The 21641-nt window shown below is 42.0% G+C and overlaps 1 protein-coding gene across 3 annotated transcripts in view; it reads left to right on the forward strand.

The window, feature by feature from the left end:
- Positions 1–1362: 1362 nt before the first annotated feature.
- Positions 1363–21641, forward strand: part of gfod1 (glucose-fructose oxidoreductase domain containing 1) — a 42491-nt gene continuing 22212 nt past the window's right edge. Inside the window, exons 1-2 of one of the 3 annotated variants that reach the window (XM_047350177.1) lie at positions 1363–2954; positions 3192–4031. In XM_047350177.1, the coding sequence (XP_047206133.1) occupies positions 3779–4031 (253 nt within the window). In that variant the 5' untranslated portion in view covers positions 1363–2954; positions 3192–3778. Of the gene's footprint in view, positions 4032–12520; positions 12544–21641 lie in introns of those variants that run through there. The other 2 variants (XM_047350175.1, XM_047350178.1) reach the window with 2 other exon arrangements.

The following is a 21641-nucleotide window of genomic DNA, read 5'->3' on the forward strand; positions in this document are numbered from 1 at the left end:
AGTTTGTCACTCCATACACTGCCACCTACTGACTGATTAATGTAAGGTCCCAAAATATTTGTTTTCAAGTCCACCTAGCTGAGAGGTGACCAATAATACTGAGTTCCTTGGAACATTTTATCACTCCTTCGATAATATGACACCCTTACAGGTTAAAGGAAGTTTGAAATATTAGTTTTAAGTTGGGAGGAAATTACAATTATATTTCCATAAAAGTGAACATCATGCATCGGTGGCTATAGATTAAGAGATTTTTTTATCTGTGACTATATTGTTGAAGATATTTCAGTTGACTTAATGATTGAAAGCTGATCTTTTGTATTACATTAACTTATTTTATTAGGCCCTTTTCCTGTGCTCAACTTTATAATTCTAAAGCTATTTATCAGTTAAAACAATTATTTATTATCTAATAGTTTTTAAACTGAGTAGAGGAGTAATGCTATCTCCTGGACTGAAAGTGTAGTGCAGTTTTCTTCACAACTTCCCCGTATGTCATTAGGCTGATTTAAATAAATGGCCCTTGGTCTCTCTGAGCAATGGAAACAGAACGTACACAATACCCTGGGATTCCTTTTACCTGGGTTAGTTCAGTCGTGTTCGTTACAGCAGGTGTTTTTATTTTTATAAGACTGAAGTAAAGTACATGACACAAACTGCTGCAGGTAGGGTTCTGAAGTCATTATCCAAGTCAAATGAATATGATCTGAGTGACATTGACTATGTCTGTCACACACAGAATGAAAGATTGGGATATGCTTGATAAAATAATAGTGAAGGTGAAATTAAGGCTTGGTAAACTAATTGCCTCCATACAGAGAACAGCTAAAAAATCTAGAAAGAGAGCATATTTCAGTGTAAGATTCTTGCTTTTATGTTCCTTAGTTGCACTAAGATTTTTTTTTGTACAGGTTTATAGATCGAGTCCATTAATGATTCTCCTGTTGTTTGTAGAAATGTTGATCAAATACACAGTTTGACTAGAGAAAGTAAAAAGAAATTAAGATATAAAGTTGAATGAGGGAGGGATGAGACAGGAGCATGAAGAGGCTGAGAAGTTTGAAACAAGGTAAACAGTAAAAAAAAAAAAATGGTCAAATGGCCATTTTACATTTTTAAACGGTTTTAATATAATGTGATTGATTGGTTTGCCGTACACATATTTCACAATCTAAACATATGTCCACCAGTTTTTTTCCCCTACATAATAAAGAAATATATTAATTTCAGTCAGTCAGTCAGTCAGTCATTTTCTACCGCTTATTCCATAGTGGGTCACGGGGGAGCTGGTGCCTATCTCCAGCAGTCTATGAGCGAGAGGCAGGGTACACCCTGGACAGGTCGCCAGTCCATCGCATGAATTTCCTTCAGAAAAATAATCTTGATAGATTATCATAGTTCATAGCTTGAAAAAACTAAATATCTGTGATAATGCGGTGGTTTCATTGGTAGAACCCAGACCTACCACAAGGGGGCAGTCTTCCCTCATGTTTAAGCATAAACCAGCTCTCATAATGCCGTTTGCATGAGGCAATAAAATGAAGGTATGTCTAAACAAACTTGAGTTCATTTTTCTATCATATGATCCAGATTTCGTTCCAAATGCCATTAACCAATCTCTCTCGGCCAGTGACGTCCCCTGCTGCTGATCCAGACCAATCAGCTACCCAGCACTAACCAGCCTGACTAATTAACAGCAGGAGCAGTAGTTCATGAACTGAGGGGGAGAGGGACAGCCTGCTGGGGGAGTTTTCATTCTTTACTGTCAAACTTGCATGCATATCTGTTCACCAAACACAGGATGCCCCCATCATTCTATTCATCTCACTTCAGATGTTTAGCTGTTGGGTGTAGGCCTATAACCTGTCTCACCAAATCAGCTGTGGTTTAAAAACAACCCTTCATGAGGAGAAGCGAGACATTATCTATTGAGGCATTCAAAGCTGTAAAGAACAAAGCACTGTTTGTCAAAAACTGTCGAAACAAATACATTTGCTGTGAGATGCTGTTGATTTGTAGAATTTCACATAAAAATCCCTAAACATACTTGGCCGTTCTTAAATCCCATGAAGTCCAACATCAGATGAGAAAGATTAATGATAAACTGACGCCACTGTGCCATTTCGTTGCAGTTCTCTCATTGTTGTGGAGGAATTTTTACTAATCTCTTTACAACATTGATTGGGTTTTGGTCTGTTCAGCTGTCTCAATGTTCCGCCATAGCTGTTCTATCAGACTGATGTGTGGACTTTCAGTCAGTCAATGAAAGATTATCTTCAACTGAGACCATCTGACTAGAGTATTTTGGTATGCAGAGGAACTTATGGCCACCTTAATGACTTCAAGGTGCCCATGTTCAGTGGCTGCATAACATGCCCAAATCATAACCCTTCCACCACCGTGCCTAACAGTTGCTGTGTTTCTGCCAATCTGCTGTTTGCTTATCCCAATGACTTTAGCCTGCACATGTCTTTAGGGTGAATTGGAATAGAGACTGTGAGCCAAGCCAACTCAGCCAATGCCAGTACGTCAATTACAAATACTCTCTTGGAGGAATATTAAAATGTTTCTATAAAAACACTCCTAAGCACCACAGGCACAGCCTTCCTAAAGGAATTGGAGCTGTTGTAGCTGCAAAGGCTGCAGCACACTATGCTAAAAAGCCTTGTTTTAAAAAAGGGAGGTCAGTAAAGTTTGTATGTGTGTGCAAACGCAAGTGACCTAACCTTTTTGTCAATATAGTGAATGAATAATTAATTATTGCACTTACATTGGTTGTCCAGTAGGTGGCACTGTATTGAGTGAGTCCTATGAAGTTGCTATATGCAAGTATAACATCAACAGCCTCACATAGAGGGAAACAGCTTTTGAATAGCTGTCCACTGGATGTATGAGGGGCCCAAATGTGTCTGGACACTGAAGGGTTAAACCTGGTAGCAGAGCACCGTGTAAAGGTAAGTAGTTTAGTTAGGTAGACCGGAAACACGAGTTAGGGGTTTTTGAAAAAAAAAAAAAAAAAAAGCTGGTCTTCTGTTGCTTGTCTCTGATCATGCTTCGTTTGCCTACACCAGAAAGGCCTACTGCTGTTTCTACCTTTCTGACTCTTTGTATTTGAGACAACTAGCATAACATGTTTCAAATCAATCGATTCTCTGATACGGAAGCGTTCGTTTGCTGCTTTTATTTTGAAGAGTCGCGCTGAGCTTCCTGCCAGCGTCGGGCTGCAGCGTGAGCAGCGCAGGTCTGTCTGAGCCGCAACATCAGCCCAGGGTTACTGCTGCGGTGAGATTCTCCTCCGGTGAGCTAGCAGCGGGGACGGCACTGTCTGGATCCACCTGCCGCTGGAAGAAGCTCCTTCCTGGCCTGAATCTGAAGGCAGATCCCGCTGGTAGATGGAGAGCTAACCCGGAGAGGAGAGGAGAGGAGAAATGCCCTTCGCTGCCTTTCAGCAGTCATCGCGCTGATCGCTGGCAGACGTGGAGAGGACCAGAATGGTGAATCTAAATCGGTCTTCTTAATTCAGAGGACGACTGACCAGGTTTCCGACTCGTTTATGGATTTGGGGGGAAATTAAAACACATGCCCCCTCAGAGCGGGAGCGAAAGGAGAATGCAGAGCGGCGGGTTTGTGGCTGCAGGTGGATGGCCAACCTGAACGTCTCAGCCGCCGTTACCCCCTCCCGATCGGCAGGCAGCTGCCGCCTCGGCGCTGGCTTCACACGGACCAGTAAAGAAAAAAAAAAGACTTGAATCGGAGTAAAAACAAATAAACTCGAGCCATGCTTCCCGGGGTCGGCGTTTTCGGCACCAGCCTGACCGCCCGGGTGATCATCCCGCTGTTAAAGGGCGAAGGCTTCGCCGTGAAGGCGCTGTGGGGCCGGACGCAGGAGGAGGCGGAGGAGCTGGCCAAGGAGATGAACGTACCGTTCTACACCAACCGGATCGACGACGTGCTGCTGCATCAGGATGTGGATCTGGTGTGTATCAACCTGCCGCCGCCTCTGACGCGGCAGATCGCTGTCAAAACACTGGGTAAGTCCTGGTGCTGCGGGGCGGGCTGGATGCTGCGGCCCAGCTACTTTCCGCATGTTGTTTGCAGCATCTTTTATGCCAACAGATCCAGAGATGAACGAGTCTGTGTTTTCATCTTTGACTCGCATGGAACCTCTGAATCTGTGGGGATCTTGGCGCAGAATTAACTCCCTTTTCGTTAGCAGTTCTGTCTACAGAGCTGTTTTCTGACGGGATGAGGGCCCGAGTGTCAAACCTGTGCTTCCAAGTTGAATCTCGTTATTTGGGGAGTTCTCCTGCATCAGATGTGACCTTGTCTTAATGAAAGTTTAATACCTGGACTATTCACAGCAGTGTCCGTACAGCAGGAACACACACACACACACACACACAGAGGGAGGTTGATCTAGTTAGAATGTGGAGGAGTACAGCTTATTTTGGAGATCACTCAGGAGATGAATGGTGGTGGGGACCTTGGAGCTGCTCTCCACACAGGCTTTATTCACCACTGCAGCTTGGCAGCAGAGCTCAGCTGGATCCCTGCTCTAATAGGACAGCTCTGTGACTAAAAACATGGCTTCAAAGACATTACTTATATGGTAGCACACATAGGCAGCATCTTCAGTGCTCAGTAGCTGAAAGAAGACCCAGAAGCCACAGATATTCCTCTGTCGGGCTTAGTTGCAGGGAAGGTTTCAGTCTAACTAGTGTCATCAAGGAAGTTTGAATACAAACAGGAAAAGTCTCTCAATGTAGCTCGGATCTTGCTCTGTTGAATGGCCTTGCTGGTCATTTGAAAGGGATTTGTCCTCAGACCAGTAACAGTTTTTATATGAGTGGCATGGCTCTCTGCCCAGGGTAGCATGGCCTCAAAAAAATATTCCATTCAGTGGTAGTTTGGCTTTATGAGCAACTTTTGGACCAAGATTGCGATTAATGTGAAAACCGCAATATATAGACAAATCAAACTTGAATAAATTAGTCTGTGGTGATTACAGGTGTTTGTAACACCTTTCCTCTATATTTGAGAAAAGGAGATTGTTAAAAAATTACTGAGAAATATTGTTAACATCTATATTTATCCAATTTATTCACCTATATCTTTATAATCCTTCATCTCTGACCATCGATCATCCAACCACCAAGATTTATTTATGTTTTTGCAGAGTAGACCTCATCAGACGATTGGGTGTGTGTTTGGTTGTGTACGTGGGGCAGCAGAAGGAGGGGTTTTGACCAGGACGCCCTTCATGTAGGAAACACCCATTACACACATTACACACACATTAGATGGTGTCGTAGAACCTTCTACGTAAACTGTATCCGATCGATGCATGGCTCCACGTCCCAGTGACCTCGGCTCGGCCTGCGTGCCATTCTTCAGCTCTTTCCTCTTAGCTTGTTTCCTCACAGCTTCATTGTGTGAGCGCCGCCTGTTCCTTCCCACCCTCCTCTCTTCCTCATCAGCCAGCCTAGTCCTAGTCCAGTTCTGTTTGTTTTCTGCTGGACAAACCATTATGAACCAGCGTTTGATCATTTTGTCCAGTTCAGAGCACATGTTGAGCACATCTGGCTCCAGATTCTTTGAATGCTGTAATAACCATGTTTAGTTGATGAATAGAGTAAAGTCTATGCAGCAAACTGAAGCAGGAAGAGCCTCCTCTTGTCCAGCCGGTGAAAACCAGTGGCAGCCTCATGGAATCGACCTGTATTCCTATCAGCTGACCGCTGCAGACACCAGCCAGACTTTTGGCCTCTTGCATCAGCACAGAGCGAGGCAGATCAGTGAGTCGCTTATTGGTCGTTTGATGTGTTAAACTGCAAAGTCTGACTTCCTGCCCCTGGCAGGGTGTGAGACGAGAGGCTGGCTGATCTCCAGCATCACAGACTCACTTTGACAAACGTCATCAGGCTCCTTAATCAAAGAAATGGGATCTTGGGTTAGTCTGTTAGTTTAGATTGTTTAGTGTGTTAGCTTCTGTTCATGTCCAACAGAGCTACCAGGATGTTTATCCTGGTCTCTGCTGGTTTTACCCACAGATTCTTGATGGTTTGTCACGTTGCAACCATAAACCTCTGTGTATTGCATTGGAATATTGTGGGATTGCCCAAAGTGCTATGTGTGGCTGGAAACTAACATCACATGCACTTTATCCTGAACACACCATACCCAGTACTGGAGAGCTGGAATATAATGGAAGGCCACAGATGATTAAGATCTTACTTCTCAACAGAGAGAGGGTTTCAGGAACCCTGTGGTGATGGAAAACAAAAGGGAAGAGTGAGAAAAATGTAGGTTAATAACAGTCAATATTGTCATCGCTAAAAGCAGCATTGCAGTGTCATGTTTTCTTACTATTGTGCAGCCCTAATCCCCACTGTAGAACATGGTGGTGACAGCATTATGCTATGGGGTTGTTCTTATTCAGCCTAGCAGAATAAGAACAAGGCTTGATGAGAAGATGGATGGAGCTAAATACAAAACAGTCCTGGAGGAAAACCTGTTAGAGGCTGCAGAAGCTTTGAGACCCAAGCGAAGGTTCAGGACAACAACCCTAAACACACAGACGAACGGTTTAGATCAAAGCATGTTCATCTGTTAAATGGACCAGTCAAAGTCCAGACCAGAGTCCAACTGAGAATATGTGGCAAAACTTGGAAATTGTTGTTCACATACGCTCTCCGTCGAATCGGACTGACCTAGACTCTATATAGCAAAGAAGAATGTAGAAGTCCAAAGCTGGTAGAGACCTGCAGCTGCAGGAAATGTGGCTGTACTAAGTGTTGATTAAAGGGGGGTGAATGTGAATGCACACCACACCTTTCAACTTTTTGTTTGTAAAAACCATTGAAGATTATGTATCATTATCCTTCCACTTCATAATTTTGTTGTTCTGATTAGAAGGCAAAGGGGGGTGAATATTTCTGATTATGGCTGTCACTCCAAACACTGCAGTAGTTGTTCTGGTTTTACCTGAGTAGATGCTCGGTATCATTACTACAAACTAGTCAGTCTTGTTGGGTCGCGCCTCTCCTTCTACAGCCAGTTTTCCTTCTCTTTCACCTCCTCGTGTTTCCTTCTCTTACTGCAGCAGCATTCCTGAGGCACCCGCCGTCACCCAGGCCTTTATCTCTGCAGCTGCAGTAGTAGGATAGAGGACGTAACGCTGTCTGCTATACACACACATACACACACACACACACACACAGTGATCTGTCTACTAGGACAGAGCCATGTTGGCCTGAGGGAACCCTCAGACCCAGTTGTTCTGCAGACAGCTTGGTTCATGTGTTTTAACTAGGACATGTTTTTTAAAAGAAAAAAGTCAAATTTCTCTGTTTCAGAGCAGTTACTGGATTTGGGTGTTTAAAGTCAATCCACTCAGTAGAAATATCAAACTTTGTTATTTCTGTGGCGGCCCACCTGGGTTCAGATTAATATGGGTCAGTTCTGAGATTTTAACTCTTATAACAATACCATGTGATCCTGGTAACATGATCTAGATGCTTATGATAGAAACAGAAAAGCAAAACATAATTGTTCCACTGCTGCAATTTAACTGTGATGATTATTGCTGGAATAATGTTATTAATAGCACAGTCAGTCATTTTCTACACCGCTTCTTCCATAGTGGGTCTCAGGGAAGCTGGTGCCTCTCTCCAGCAGTCTACGGGCAGGAGGTGGGGTACACCCTGGATGGGTCGCCAGTCCATCGCAGGGCTTATTTATAGCATTTATTTGTTATTAATAAATGGATTTTGGTACATAAAATGTTGCCAGAATACATCAGTTTAGCTGGATTTGTCTTTCTTGTTGGCAAATAAAAAGTGGTAATGCCTTCTTTCAGCCAGCTGATATGCAGTGTGGAGCAACAGGTGTGGGAAGGGAGCACTGAGCTGTACTACCTTGATAGGGTAACTGGCCCATGTCAAGCTTAATATTTGCTCTACCACAAGTTTTCTATCATGACTTATTACATTAGCTTACGCTGGCTCCTGGTCATTTTGCCTCATGGTCACATTTCTGTTCACTTTCATCTCTTCCCTGTAAACAAACCATTTTCTACCCACACACCTAACTATTGAGTATTACTTTCATCAGAAATACTCATATTTCATGTATCGTTTATTTCACAGTAAGTAATAGCAGGCGCAGAGCACAAGAAATGCTTCTCAGTTTGTCTCCATGCTGACCAATAGCGACATGCACGCTTGTGGCAGACTGACCAATAGAAATGCTCCAGCCTTCAGAGGAAACCCCATCCCCCGGAGTGGGCAGGCAAGAAATGAGGGGAAAGTAATCTGTAAAAAGGGATTTGAAAGGAATACACTTCGTAAAACTCGCTCTAAAAAATAAAAAATAATTCTATATTTTTAAAATAAAATCTGAAAAAACAGCTAACTGCAAAAATGAAGGTTTAACTTTTGCAGACACACTCAGAACTGTTTTCTTGATGGAGAAGCTTTTTAAAGTTCCATTTTTGAAACGTTTTTTATTTGCAGTTATTTTGAAACAAATTTCTCTCCATGCAACGCAGCCTATCGCCCATTGTTGTAGTTCTTTTTCCGCTTTGGACTCTTACAAAGCTTGACAGATTCTGACACCTGATCAAAGCAAAACGACTCTGGCTGAGCTTCTTCTGATGCATCTTAATTTTTACCTCATTGTCACATTACCACGTTTGCTTACAGCACAATGAACAAAGTTCTCAAAGCAGGAACGAAAGCTCCCCAAAACGATTCGTTGTCGTCAGGAAACGTGCTGAACTGATCTCTTTTTGTACCTTGAAAAACTGGGTATGAAACAACCAAAACTGCAACAGCAGAAATCTTTACCCACCGATATTACATTAAGTTATCAGCTTTTGTTGTTTAGTTGTGCCTCAAATCAGCTGCAAAGAAAAGATCTCTGAAGATATGAGTGTGGTACTGTAACCCTGCTACACATCTCACCAAGGCCTCAGCAAATGGGGTCAAGTTTTCAGAAACTGAAAACTAATATTTCTCCTTTCTAGCAGAAGTAGTTCACCGCTTGTATACTTTGCAGTCTGCTTCCTTTTTTAAGCTTCAAACGGCTATGAAAAGCTCCTCAAGTGTCCCCACTTGGACATGGATATCATGCAGCTTTAATGCTTCAGTAAGTGGAGGAAGGTTCTGGGTTTCTGGCCACAGAAAATCTGTTTCAGGAGAAGGATAGATTATTTAGGAAGGCTGGGGTGTGAAATGTGCTTGAAAGCTTTAGAGAATAAAAACATTTCAGGTGACTAACTTTGGGCTTTAACATGACTGAATTTACAAAGGACTTTATTAGCTTGTGATGGGGGTTATTGTATTGGGCTGTTTTGGTGGGTTTTCATGCAGCAGCCATTGGGCCTCATGCTGGACGGGAATCTGAGAGCTGCACTGAAATGAAACCCGCTGCAGAGTTTCAGGTGCTCTCCCTGCCTCTTTGTGCACTTGTGTTTAGACTGTGGAGGCAGGATGTGGTGGGAGAAACCCTGCAGCTCAACTCTGTGTGACCGTTTGAGTCCTCCAGCAGCAGGAAGTGCTGTGTAAAACTGCTCAGTAAATTATGTGAAATGCACCAGATTCTGTTGTAACATGAGAGGGGAATGTTAAATACAAGAAGCTAGTAGTTTTGCATCAGAGTCATGATTCAGAATCTGCTTGGAGACCCCTGAGGGAAAGCTTCCAACCTGACTCTGAGCTCTGCCGTGTGAGAGATGGGACATATCAGGTGTCTGGGCAGTGTGTGCTGCTGCAGACTCTGCCTCATTGCTGGTCCAGTCCGTTTCATCTCAGAATAGCCCGCTCACAGGACGGGCAGCCTGAGGAACAACCCTCCTGTCCGCTGCATGTGGTCAGAAACTCTCACAGATGGATTTCTGCTGAATGACACCAAGCAGGACGGCTTCTTTCAGCGCATCAACGCCTGCATCTTGATTCTTTAGCTTTTAAACTCAGTGCTCTCACTCCCACAGAAGCTATGTGCTAATCAATGAGATTTCTTAATGATCAAATAAATACCAATTACTGACAAAGAGAAGCTAAATAAGCACAAAAATCAGTTTTCAAATGATTTCATTTCAAGAGGAAAATGCTTTCCAAACCAGCTTGACCCAATGTCAGAAGGTAATTGCTCCTTTGTTGGGTCCACCCAAGTCTGACTACTGGCTGACCTATAGAATCAAGAAATCACCTAAAAGGAACCTGTCTGACAACATGAAGTAGGCTTAAACTCTCAGAAAGTATCACATCCTGTCCTGATCTAAAGAAAATCAAAAACACATGAGAAATAAAGTCGTTGGCATCTATCAGTTTGGAAAGGGTTATAAAGCTATTTTTAAGGTTCCTGAAAACCACAGTGAGAACCATTATCCACAAATGGACAAAACATAGAACAGTGGGGAACATTGCTAGGAGTGGCTGGCCTACCAAACGTACTCTAACAATGCATCAACATCTCATCCAGGAGGTCACAAAAGAACCTTGGACAGCATTTTAAAAAACTGCAGGTCACACTTTCATTGGTTAAGGTCAGAGTTCAAGATTCAACAATAAAATAAGAGAACAAATGGCCAAAACTGAAAAAACGTAAAGATCTGCCTCACATTTGCCAAAAACATCTCGATGATCCCCAAAACCTTTGGGAAAATGTTCTGTGGACTAAGGAGACAACAGTGGAACTTTTTGAAAGCTGTGCATCTGATGTAAAACTAGAAAAAATGTCATACTGACAGTGAAACATGGTGGTGGTGGTGTGATGATCTGGGGAGGTTTTCCACTCTTCAGAACCTGGATGACTTGCTGTAATCGATGGAACCATGAATTCTGCTCTCAACCAGAAAACATTAAAGTAGAACGCCCATGCATCAGTTCATGAGTTCCATTTAAATACACTCGGGCTATGGAGTGGCCTAGTCAAATCCAAATTAAATTTGATTGAGATGGCGTGGTATAACCTTGAACATGTGAGTCATGCTTGAAGGCTTCCAGGGTGGCTGAGTTAAAATAATAATTCAAATAATAAGAAGAGTGGACCAACATTCCTCCACAATAATGTAACAGACTCACTTTATGACGAGCCGTTGATGACAGTCTTTGACCCCTGAGGTCATTGGGTTTCGGGGGCAATTACCTTTTCACATAAGGCCAGGTTGGTTTGGATGGCTTCTTCCTTCTAATAAATGAAATCTTCGTTTGAAAAGTACTTTTTTGTATTTGCTCACGTTATCTTTGTCCGATATTGAGACCTCAAGCATTTAAATGTGACCAAAAAACAAAAACCAATTAGTACTGGGACAGATTCTTTTTTTCCACAGCACTGCAGTTTACAGTGTGGCCTGAACGTCTCCAGCATCAAAATATCGTTCCTGGTTCCCCTTTTTTTAAACAGATGAGTCGACTCTCTGATGAAAATACTATGACTTGTGTTGAGTCACACCATGAAACAGTGTAACATTCTGCCTTTTATGGAAAAATGAGGTTTGTTCAAGCATAAGGTTGACTGAGCAAACGTCCTTCAGTTGAACAAGATGATGGTGTTGAACATCATCAAAAGTCCCCCCCCTCCCAATAAAAAAAAAAGAAAACTTGTCATGGAGCAAACCAGCTTAATTCTTCTGGAGTAGAAGAGGCCTCTGAGGATCCATATGCAGCTGATTAACAATGAAGCTGCTTCATGAGTTACAATATTTCACTTTTAAGAAGAGGATCTGGTTGTCTGCTGTGTGTGCGTCATGTGGTGAGGGTGTTGCACAAACTTTACTCTAGCCTTCATTGTGCTATTTGTAATGTTTGCTCTCTGACCGCAGAACTTTGAAAGCTTTTAGGACTTTAAAACTGACAAGGATTCAAACCATAATCCTGTGTGGGCTGCTCTGGGTCAACTAGAACAGAAACGATGTGAATGAGACCAGATTCCTTGTTTCTTTTGTAGCAACACAGTTTGTCTGAACAGTGAAATGAATGAGAAGCAAATTAATGTAAATATGTTATCTGAAACCTGATTGTAAATGCATGAAGATACAGTCAGGAACCTAACTTCTGGATGATGTTGTTCAACAACTTTATATGAAAGATAAAAGCTTTGTAGCTCCGCACATTTTATTGCTGGGAATTTATTTAGGAATTTCTTAGTAGTTGAGCTAAAACCTGGAACTGGTTCTTGTGAACGTTGAGCTTGCACAACACTGCTGCCTAGACATTGAACTTTAAATGTTTTCTGACCTAACGCATTGTCCTCTGGCCGTATGAAAGAAAAACAAATGAACTCTGAACCGTGACTGTAGATGATGACATGGTTGGCAAATACAGTTTCCCTTTTTATCAGCCTGACCTGAGAGCAGAGCAGACATAAAAGTAGGAAGACTGTTGATTTGATCGAGCAGATTGGAAATAGGTTAATTAAAGGGTGTGCGCCTCTCGGCTGGAATTCGATTAGGTATGTGATGAAGAACTCCTTCCTACGCTGACTCAAGACCTGCTGACAGCACTTAAATAAGCTTGTTTAAGTCTTCAGCCACAGCTCCTGGTAATTAAACCACACTTGCATGTTATTTCTTCATCAAATATGTGCACATTTAAGCCTACACAGTAAGTCACTGCTGAGTAATGTGATGAGGTGGTGTTTGGGATAACCATCAAAACCTTTCCATCGTGTCTGTCATTACAACCACGAGCCTCAATGGATTTTATCAGGATTTTCTGTCACAGACCAACACAGAGTAGTGCATGGTTTGTAAATGGAAAGAGAGTGGATCATAATTATCTACATTTCCTGCAAAAATTGAAGCTATAGAGAATATTTGCATTAAACCCACTTTATCTTGATACTCCCCTAATTATTAAATAATGTGTGTTTTAAGCTGTTCATCATAAAATCATAGTCCAAAATCTCTCAGCAGACTGCTTTTCAATTATCTAAACCTGTCCACCTAAACAGACAGGCTGGGTGAGAAGAACATTAATCAGAGAGCCATGGTGGAGCTGGAGCTGCAGAGATCAACCACTCAGGTGGAAGACCTTGTTGTCAGGACAACTATTACTGGTCCACTTCACAAACCTCATGTTGGAGTGGTAAGAAGAAAACCACAGAAGTCTGGTTTGCACTTGAGGCCATGAACCAACTAAGGGTACCATGAAGTCCTTCTTATTATTGTCCAAATTCCATTTTAGTTGTTTTTTTTCTCAAATTATTCTTTTTTTGCTTTTATTTTTCTGAATTCCACTTTTTCCATTTTAACCATATTTATTAGGCCAAAGAGTGTGTTATTATGAAACGATGGATACATTATTCAACAAATCAACAGCCATAGTTACTGGTACCATCAAAGATTCTCACCCACTTCACATTTTGTAAAAATTAATTCTTCTCTGTGTTTAGCTCTCATGCCTCGCTTCTACTGATTTAGTTGAATGTTCAAAGGTTTGCAGGCATGACGGGCTCGTGCTATCTTGCTGCTACTCTACATTTCTGATGTCACTCTTTGGCTGTAATTGATGGTCACATGAACCCTTTTTTGTTGATGGATGAGAGTAATTCAGCAAGCCTTTTTGTCATGACCCAACATCAGACAGCATGGAGAGTAGAGCCAAGATCTGCAGTTGCCAAAATACTTAATAAACTATACGTCTTTCTCTACTAGCGGATATATGTGAATTCCATGTTTTGTAGTGGATTCCATTTTGTTTGTTAAATTCTACAATTTCCATCGCAGAAATCATAGTACCCTGCCATCTGGACAGATGAGACCGAAACTGAACTTTTAGTCTAACACGGCACATCAAATTAAAACACCATCCTCAGAGTGAAAGATGGTGGTGGGGATGCCTTTTTTTAAGCAGGAACATGGAGTTGATCGCAGATGAGGCTCGTTACAGGCCAGTCCTGGTAGAAAACCTGTTAGAGGCTGCAACAGACTTGATACTGAGGTGGAGGTTCACCTTCCAGCAGGTCAATGACCCTAAACATACAGCCAGAGCTACAGATTAAAATCATTATCAGGTTTCAAAATGGTCTAGCCAAAGTCCTTTGTCCATAGTCCTTAATATAGTTGAGAACGTGTGGCAAGACTTAAAAAGTGCTGTTCACAGATCTTTCTTTTTACAAAGAAGAATGGTCAAATATTTCAGGATCTAGATGGCCCAACGGGCAGAGACATACCCCAAGAGACATGCAGCAGTAGCTGCATATGCAAACTACATTCCTATCTTTAACATTTTGATTCTACATGGTTACACACTACTTTGTGTTGCTCACACATAAATCACACCAAAATACATGGAAGTTTATAATTGTAACTTGGCGGAATGTAAAAAAGTTCGAGCAGAGGGAATACTTTGGTAGAGCAATGTATGCATAGATTTATTACCAAGCCTTTTATTAGAGCACCAGCAGCATGTGAGAGCCTATCTCTGCAGAGTAAACAGCACATGATCTGGGAGTTATTTCTGTTAATGATGACATTCACTGAGTCATGGAGCTGGTTCGTCATCACTCTGATGAGCTTTTAGACACCTGCTCCGAATGGCCTCCCAGCGGCAAAGAGCTATTTATAACCAGCCTGCAAAGGGCAAGCCGGCATCATCATAAATACATGTTCCACCTCTTATGCAATTGCACTTCCAATCAGGGATCGTCTGTTTGGCAACCAGGCAAGTCAGTTTAAAGGGACAGTGAAGCCAAATTGTGCAGATTGTGCAATAATTCTCATAAATTAGAGGAAGAGGTAAACAATTATGTTCTCAGCACCACCAAACAGCCCTAGCCAGTTTGGGCACAGTAGTAGATTATTATGGGGTGTTCTGAAGTGGTATCAGCACATCAGCCCTTTGTTCACCTTGACAACTGTTGGGTGGGGTGTCTATGAATTGGGTTTCCCATTTAAGGGAGCCATCAGTGTTAATGAATTCGGTACCAGGGAGGCGTAGAGGTCATTTCAACACATCCGTGCTTCCTGAGCACCATTCCAAAAGCAGTTTTGGCCTGGCCCACCTGTGGCCTGCCTTATGGGACTCTGCTGTTTTTGGGGATTGCTGTTCACTGCTGCAGCACCAGATCCCCAGACCATGACACTCCCAGCTCTATGCTTCACAGTTGGTATGCATTTCTTTTCCTGAAATGCTGTATTTAAGATTAATATGTCCTCTGCTCTGGTGTCCAAATAAGTTTTAGAACATTATTCTGGAGGTCCTGGTGTTTGACTATGTTTTTTCTGGCAAACGTCAGTCTGGCCTTTTTGATTTTCTGTGTTAGCAGGTATTTTCTCCATGCATACCTTCCATGAAAGTTAAACTTGTGCAGTCTCTTCATCGTTGTAAAGGCTTCATAACAACAGCAGCAAGATCCCCCCTGTAGGTTCTGTGTCGACATTTTAAAGGTTTTGGAGACTTCCTTTAGCATCTTGCAGTCTGCTCTCAAGTTGATCTTGCTTGAATGATCAAACCTGGGCTTGTTTGCTGTTGTTCTGAAGGTCCTATACATGTAGACGGTATTGCATGGATTTCAGGTTCTTTTGACACCTCTTTATATCCCTTACCAGACTCCTAAGCTGCTACAATCTTCTTTCTGAATGTTTCAGACAGCTCTTTGGATCTCTCTCTCTCTTCTACATTCAGGAGCACCAAAGTAAATGTTCAAGGTTTAAACAGGGCAAACCTCCTTCCAAATACCTAGGGAGGTGATACGTCTGTGTGTAATTTTAGCCATTTTCAGTGAAAGTAAATAGAGTGTTCCAATTTATTCCAGAAATTGCATTTTTATTACCTAAAAAAATTATTCATATTATTTTAATTTTTGATAGAAAAACACAAACTTTTGATTTTTTTCACATGACTGTACATTGAGCTTGTTGCTAACTTGTCACAGGTTCTTCAGAAATGACAGAGGCAATGAGAAGCATAGAGAGCAGGATGGAGAGTGTCAGACATCTGCAGAGAGGTGTTCACACAGTGAAAAAGTTGATAAATGCTAAAAGCATATTTCTTGTTCTGATAGGAGAAAGCTAACCCTTTCTGACTTGGAGGGGGTCCATGTTTGGCATAAAGCGTTCCAGGATTGTCCCAGAAGAAAGGAAATCCCAACAATGCATCATGAAGCTAATAAGATGACTCTCCTGGAACTACATAAGGGAGACGTTTTCCAGTATGTTTCTGCTTTTGCCCAACAGAACATGTTAGGGGTAAATTAAATAGGAGTGAAGAAACTCAACTCCTCAAGAATGCCTTGTCAGACTCTTTGGGGTGTATGTGGGCTCAGTCGGGACCATTATTTACACGACTGAATGTAATCAGGTTTGATAAGAAGAAAGGTTCCTTTTTTTCTGACGTTGACTTCTGTTCACTTCATTGGCTAAAGGGATTCAGGGCCTTTGGATTTCAGTGGATTCTGAGCGATCTAAGCCCAGTCCAATCACCAACCCCCTCAGACCGAGTCAGCCAGGAGAATGGCTCTGATAGAGTGCTAACACTGCCATTCCCATGGCTTCCCCTTTCAGTGTTTTCTGCACAACATTCCCGCTGCTTCTCGTCCGTGTTCCCCTGGATGCCCATTAACATGGTAATGACGGCCTAGGAGTGTGTTGGCCAGTGAGGGTGTGGGAGAAACGGGAACGAGAAAGGGATACGATACGGAGTGGCGAGGAAGAAAAGCAGAAGGGAGGATTTTCGTCCTGTGAAATCGCCTTTGTGTTTTGGCTGAATGGCTGAGTCGGGGGAGTTTCTCTCAGCTCGTCGCCACACTACGCCTGACAAGTGAGCATCCCTGAAGAACCTGTCTCGTCTCTGCCCCTTCATTCCTCTGCGTGGAACCAGGAGGATCTGAGGCGGCAATGAACTTGGGTTAGAAGCTTTGGATGGAGAGTCACATTGTGGTCGTAAATCCTAGGGCCACAGAGAGTGAAAGCTTTTCATACAGGATTTAATCAGAAGCTGGCTTTTAGTGTGAACTAATTCTGCATCATTAGGCAGACATCTGAAGGAGGATCTCATCTCTCTGTTATCAAAATAAATTAAAGAAAGCAAGTATTTGCTTTCAGGTATTTTCGTGTCGGACGTTGAGCTGTTGGGTGATCGCTTTTTGTTTTTTTTTGCCTTTATTTGGGCAGAAAAGCAACAGAATATAAAAGGAGGAAGAGAAAAGGTGTCATGAAAGATCCTCAGCTCAGGGATTTCCCAGTGATGTCCTAAGCTTCTTCTGTGTGTGTGTGTGTGTGTGTGTGTGTGTGTGTGTGTGTGTGTGTGTGTGTGTGTGTGTGTGTGTGTGTGTGTGTGTGTGTGTGTGTGTGTGTGTGTGTGTCATGCATCGCACATGACAGAAAACAAAGACGCTGTCCTAAATGACCATTGTGCAAGTTTAAACCATGCATTCATTGTTGTGAAACACGGGTGTGAGGTAAATCATTCGTCATTAGACACTGGGGGTGTAATGAGAGCTTGTGATATTAAAACTGCACATTGCTTGTCAGGGTGAAGCGTGTCTCTAGTAGTGCTGTCCGGTTGCTGTCAGCATGTGACTTCATCTGGTTTGTAAAGTAGTTATTAGGAATGCACCAAATTGGGAAATTTGGGCCAACATCAGTATCCACTACTAATACACCTGTTATGACCAATTCTGATATTTACGGATATTATATGTATATATTATATGTATATTTCCCGAGCCTTTTGACACTGTGAAAAAATCAACCACACCGCTGACATTGCTATTCTGTTTCAGTTAAACACCCCCCTCCTAAAACACATACACAAACAATAACATGATGGAAAACAACATCGCTGTTAGCTGACACCCTGTTGTATCTATGTTTAAGACTCTTGAAATTACAAAGGAAGTAGCAAAGTCTATTAATAAAGACTACTTGTTGAGCTGGCTGAAAAGACTTTTCACGTTCCAAAAGTAAGCCAAAAAGAAACAACAGACAAGATGTGATCGATTAGTAAGAACCCTGAGAATACCACGTCCGGCTAACCGTTAGCTACTAATAAAGCTAAAGTAGAGCTGCCTTTCTGCACTAAAGAGATGTTTCAGTTTTGTTTATTATTTTTTTCTCATAAAAAAATTCTACTAGGAACTTTTTTTTTGTATGTTTGGACAACCAGAGATTAAGACACGTATAAAAACTGCCGTATATAGAGCTGTCAAGCCTGGATCCAAACCTTCTGCACCGAATACAAATGCACTTTGTGTTACGTTTACTTGATTTGGGAAAAGGGGGGGATTCTTAGTTTCCCAAACCAAGAATCCCCCTTGTGACACCATATTGTCTCATCTCTTGAGCTGAATATATCCTTACACCCCTGCTCAATATGCTTTTATATCAATATCCAGATAAAGTTCATTGATGCATCAGACTGAAGTAAAGTTGGAACCTGGAGATAATACAGTCAGATAAGCTTGTTTCATTCTATTTAGGTCAGGATGTTGTTTTAACGTCTGACGTGGACCCTGGCAGAGGACTTGGGTCAGAACCCAAACCAGCATGGCTAATGTGAATGTATGTTACACCTCTGGAAATAAATGGATACAACAGTAACGTACCAGACATATGTGCAAAATGTATAGAAAGTAAAAGAATGCTGTCTCATTGTTTGGGGAGATGGGAAGAGAGTTGAGACTTGCAATAAGGGAAATCATTTCCAAACCAATTACAATGGATCCGGAACGCCTTCTGTTGGGTCTGTATGCTGAAAAACATGAACGTATGGGGACACTTCGGTCATTATGTTATGCACGTAAACTTAACACCAGAAGAAGAAGGATGTGGGTGGGCCCTGTAGTCTCCATGCTTGAGAATATCTTACTAGCTTTAAATTGTCATGTTCATTTTTATTTTAAGGCTGACATTTGTTTTTTCTGTAAACTTAGTCAGGTTTGGGCCACCTGGTTTGATCATAGGTGCACTGTTGGTTTTTTTGGTTTGTGACTGCTGTGAGGGCAGTAATCCTGTATCTGTTAGGTTGTTTTTTTTATTTGAAAAAAATAAAATGCTAATAAAAGTGGAAAAGGTTACAGCGCAGTGCTGGCGCAGCGTTAGAGCACGTGGCCCACATATGGAGAGGCTTTGGGCCCTCGACCCCTTGTTCGAGTCCCAGCCACGGCGACCTGTTCTGCATTTCTGCATGTCAATAAAGGCCACTAGTGCCGCAAAATAGATCTTAAAAAAAAGTGACAAATATAGGTGGTTTAACCTGGGTGTAAGACCCCAATTTCTCTAAACTCCAAATATGGACTCTCTTACCTTTTTAAACCGGTGAACAGAATTTTGTATATTGAGTGATTTGACCTACAAATCTGCCTTTTATGAAAAAATTATGTATATTTAAACATAACAGACCAAACTTCCTTAAGGTGGACAGGAAGAGGCTTGCTACTGTTTGTTGTACATGATGACCCTAGCCATAACCAGGCCAGGAATTAAACCAAAGCACTGACATATTAGGCTGACACAACACAAAGGTACCATGTAACACCAGGAGGTTGGATTAATGCTTTCTGCAGTCCCACCTTGTGTCAGTGTCTGGGCTGCTGACGCAGCAGACTGCAACATGCCGAAACGCAGCTACCTGGTGTTAGGAAATCACTTGTGTGATTTTATCTTGCACAAACAAACCACGTGGTATCCTCCTCCTTCTGACACACCTTGCATCACTTTCTAAATGGTTCTTACCGACTGGTGCTCCCAGACGTTCCCAGCTGATTCTTATGGGGCCCCAGGGGGAAGCTGTGCTGCTATGGGTCTGCTCCAATCTCTTTTTCAAAAATAGGCCCGACTGTGTTTCTTAATTGGCCAGCAGTGACAAGAGTCACCACTAAGCATGAGAAGAGGGGCGTGTTGAGACTGTCAGTCAGAGCCTCTTTTTTTTTTTTTTTCCTCTGGCACTTATTCCGTCACTTTTTTTTCTGAAACCTCCACATTTACTTCCTTTGATCAAACAGGAAGACAGAGCCGAATGCTGATAATTACTATATGCAGATCTTCATATTGCTAAAGCAGGAAGTGAGACCTTGTGAGACCACACTGAAGTGCCTCTCACTTCCTGTTGTGCAAATGGTAGCAGTGAACTCTGTGTGTGATATTGAGGGTTCTTCTAATCACTTCCTGCTTTCCACATAGTGTGTAATGCCTGAGTTACACAGAATGGAGGGGACTTTTATTCCGGTGCCATATGTATTTATTATCCTCTGTAACCCAGAACAGAGCTTTTGCTGAGCAGTGGTACAACCCATTATTGCTGACTGAGCTTCTCAATGTTAACTTGCTAGTTCTGCTGTAAATTGCCTATTATAGGAACTCAATAACAATACTTTAGCAGTGTGCAAAAACCTTACAGATACACACAATGAAATATATTGGCTTCTATATGAAGCAAAACACTGCTTTACAGCACAATTTCGGACACCAAATGCTACAATATATTGTAACAGTCAAACATTGGAGCACACACCAGCAGTGAGCAGGAGCAGCTTAGCTTCAAAGGCTAACCAAATTAGCTGATAAACTCAAACAACATGGCCACCTTCTTATAACTTTCCAAGATGGAACACGACACCATAAAACAACTTTGAACATATTAAGCACATGGTCTGTGTGTTTAACCGCACCTGTAACAGAGGGCAGAGTTTTAGAGGAGCCGTGGTACAATGCAGCACATTGCTGACTGAGTTTCTCACCATTAACTTGCTAGTTCTGCTGTGAAATGCCAAGGAGCCTCAGTCAGTCACTCTTAAACTTAAACCACTACTGCCATCTATTGGTGAAAATAGGTATTAGCTGATGTTTTTGCCTCAAGTAGGTGAGATTTTCTAAACCCAGTGCAAAACAAACAAGCTGGGAGTTATCCAGTACAAAGGAAATTTAAAACTGTATAAACTTGAAAGTTAAGAGTGTCACACCCACTCAGTCTGAGGACAGGCTGTCAGGTAATGTTTCCAAACAAAAAGCACATGCTTTTAGTCTGTGTCTGCCTCATTAATGGCCAGCCATCTCTTTCCATCTACAGTGCTTTACTGAAATGCTGAACTAGCTGAACCTTTTCACATTTATAAGAAACATGTGACAACCTCAAACTTCAGCGTATTTTATTTTGACTTTATGTGGTAGGCAAATTAATGCATCATTTTGAAGTGGAAGGAAACAATAAATTGTTTAAAACTTGTTTTAATAAATAAAATATCTAAAAATGTGCTGTGCATATGTATTATGCCCCTTTGCTCTGATACCTCTAAATAAAACCCAGTACAACCAAATCCCTTCAGAAGTCACCTAATTAGTAAAAATGCAGCTGTTCTGTAAAGGTCTCACAGGTTTGTTAGAGAATATTAGAACAAAGAGTATCATAAAGACCAAGGAACACAACAGACAGGTCAGGGAGAAAGTTGTGGAGAACCTTAAAGTAAGGTTTGGTTGTAAAACAACCCTTGGGCATCTCACTGACAACTGTTCATTCTATAACGTTATAGTGGAAAGACTATGGCACAACTGCAAACCTACCAAGACATGGCTGTCCACCTAAACTGACAGGCCAGGCAAGGAGAGCCTTTATCAGAGAAGCAACCAATTGTTCCATGGTAACTCTGCAGGAGCTGCAGAGAGCCACAGCTCAGGTGGGAGAATCTTTTGGCAGAAAACC

This window comes from Girardinichthys multiradiatus, chromosome 21 (assembly GCF_021462225.1).
Source record: "Girardinichthys multiradiatus isolate DD_20200921_A chromosome 21, DD_fGirMul_XY1, whole genome shotgun sequence".
In the NCBI taxonomy this organism is placed as follows: domain Eukaryota; kingdom Metazoa; phylum Chordata; class Actinopteri; order Cyprinodontiformes; family Goodeidae; genus Girardinichthys; species Girardinichthys multiradiatus.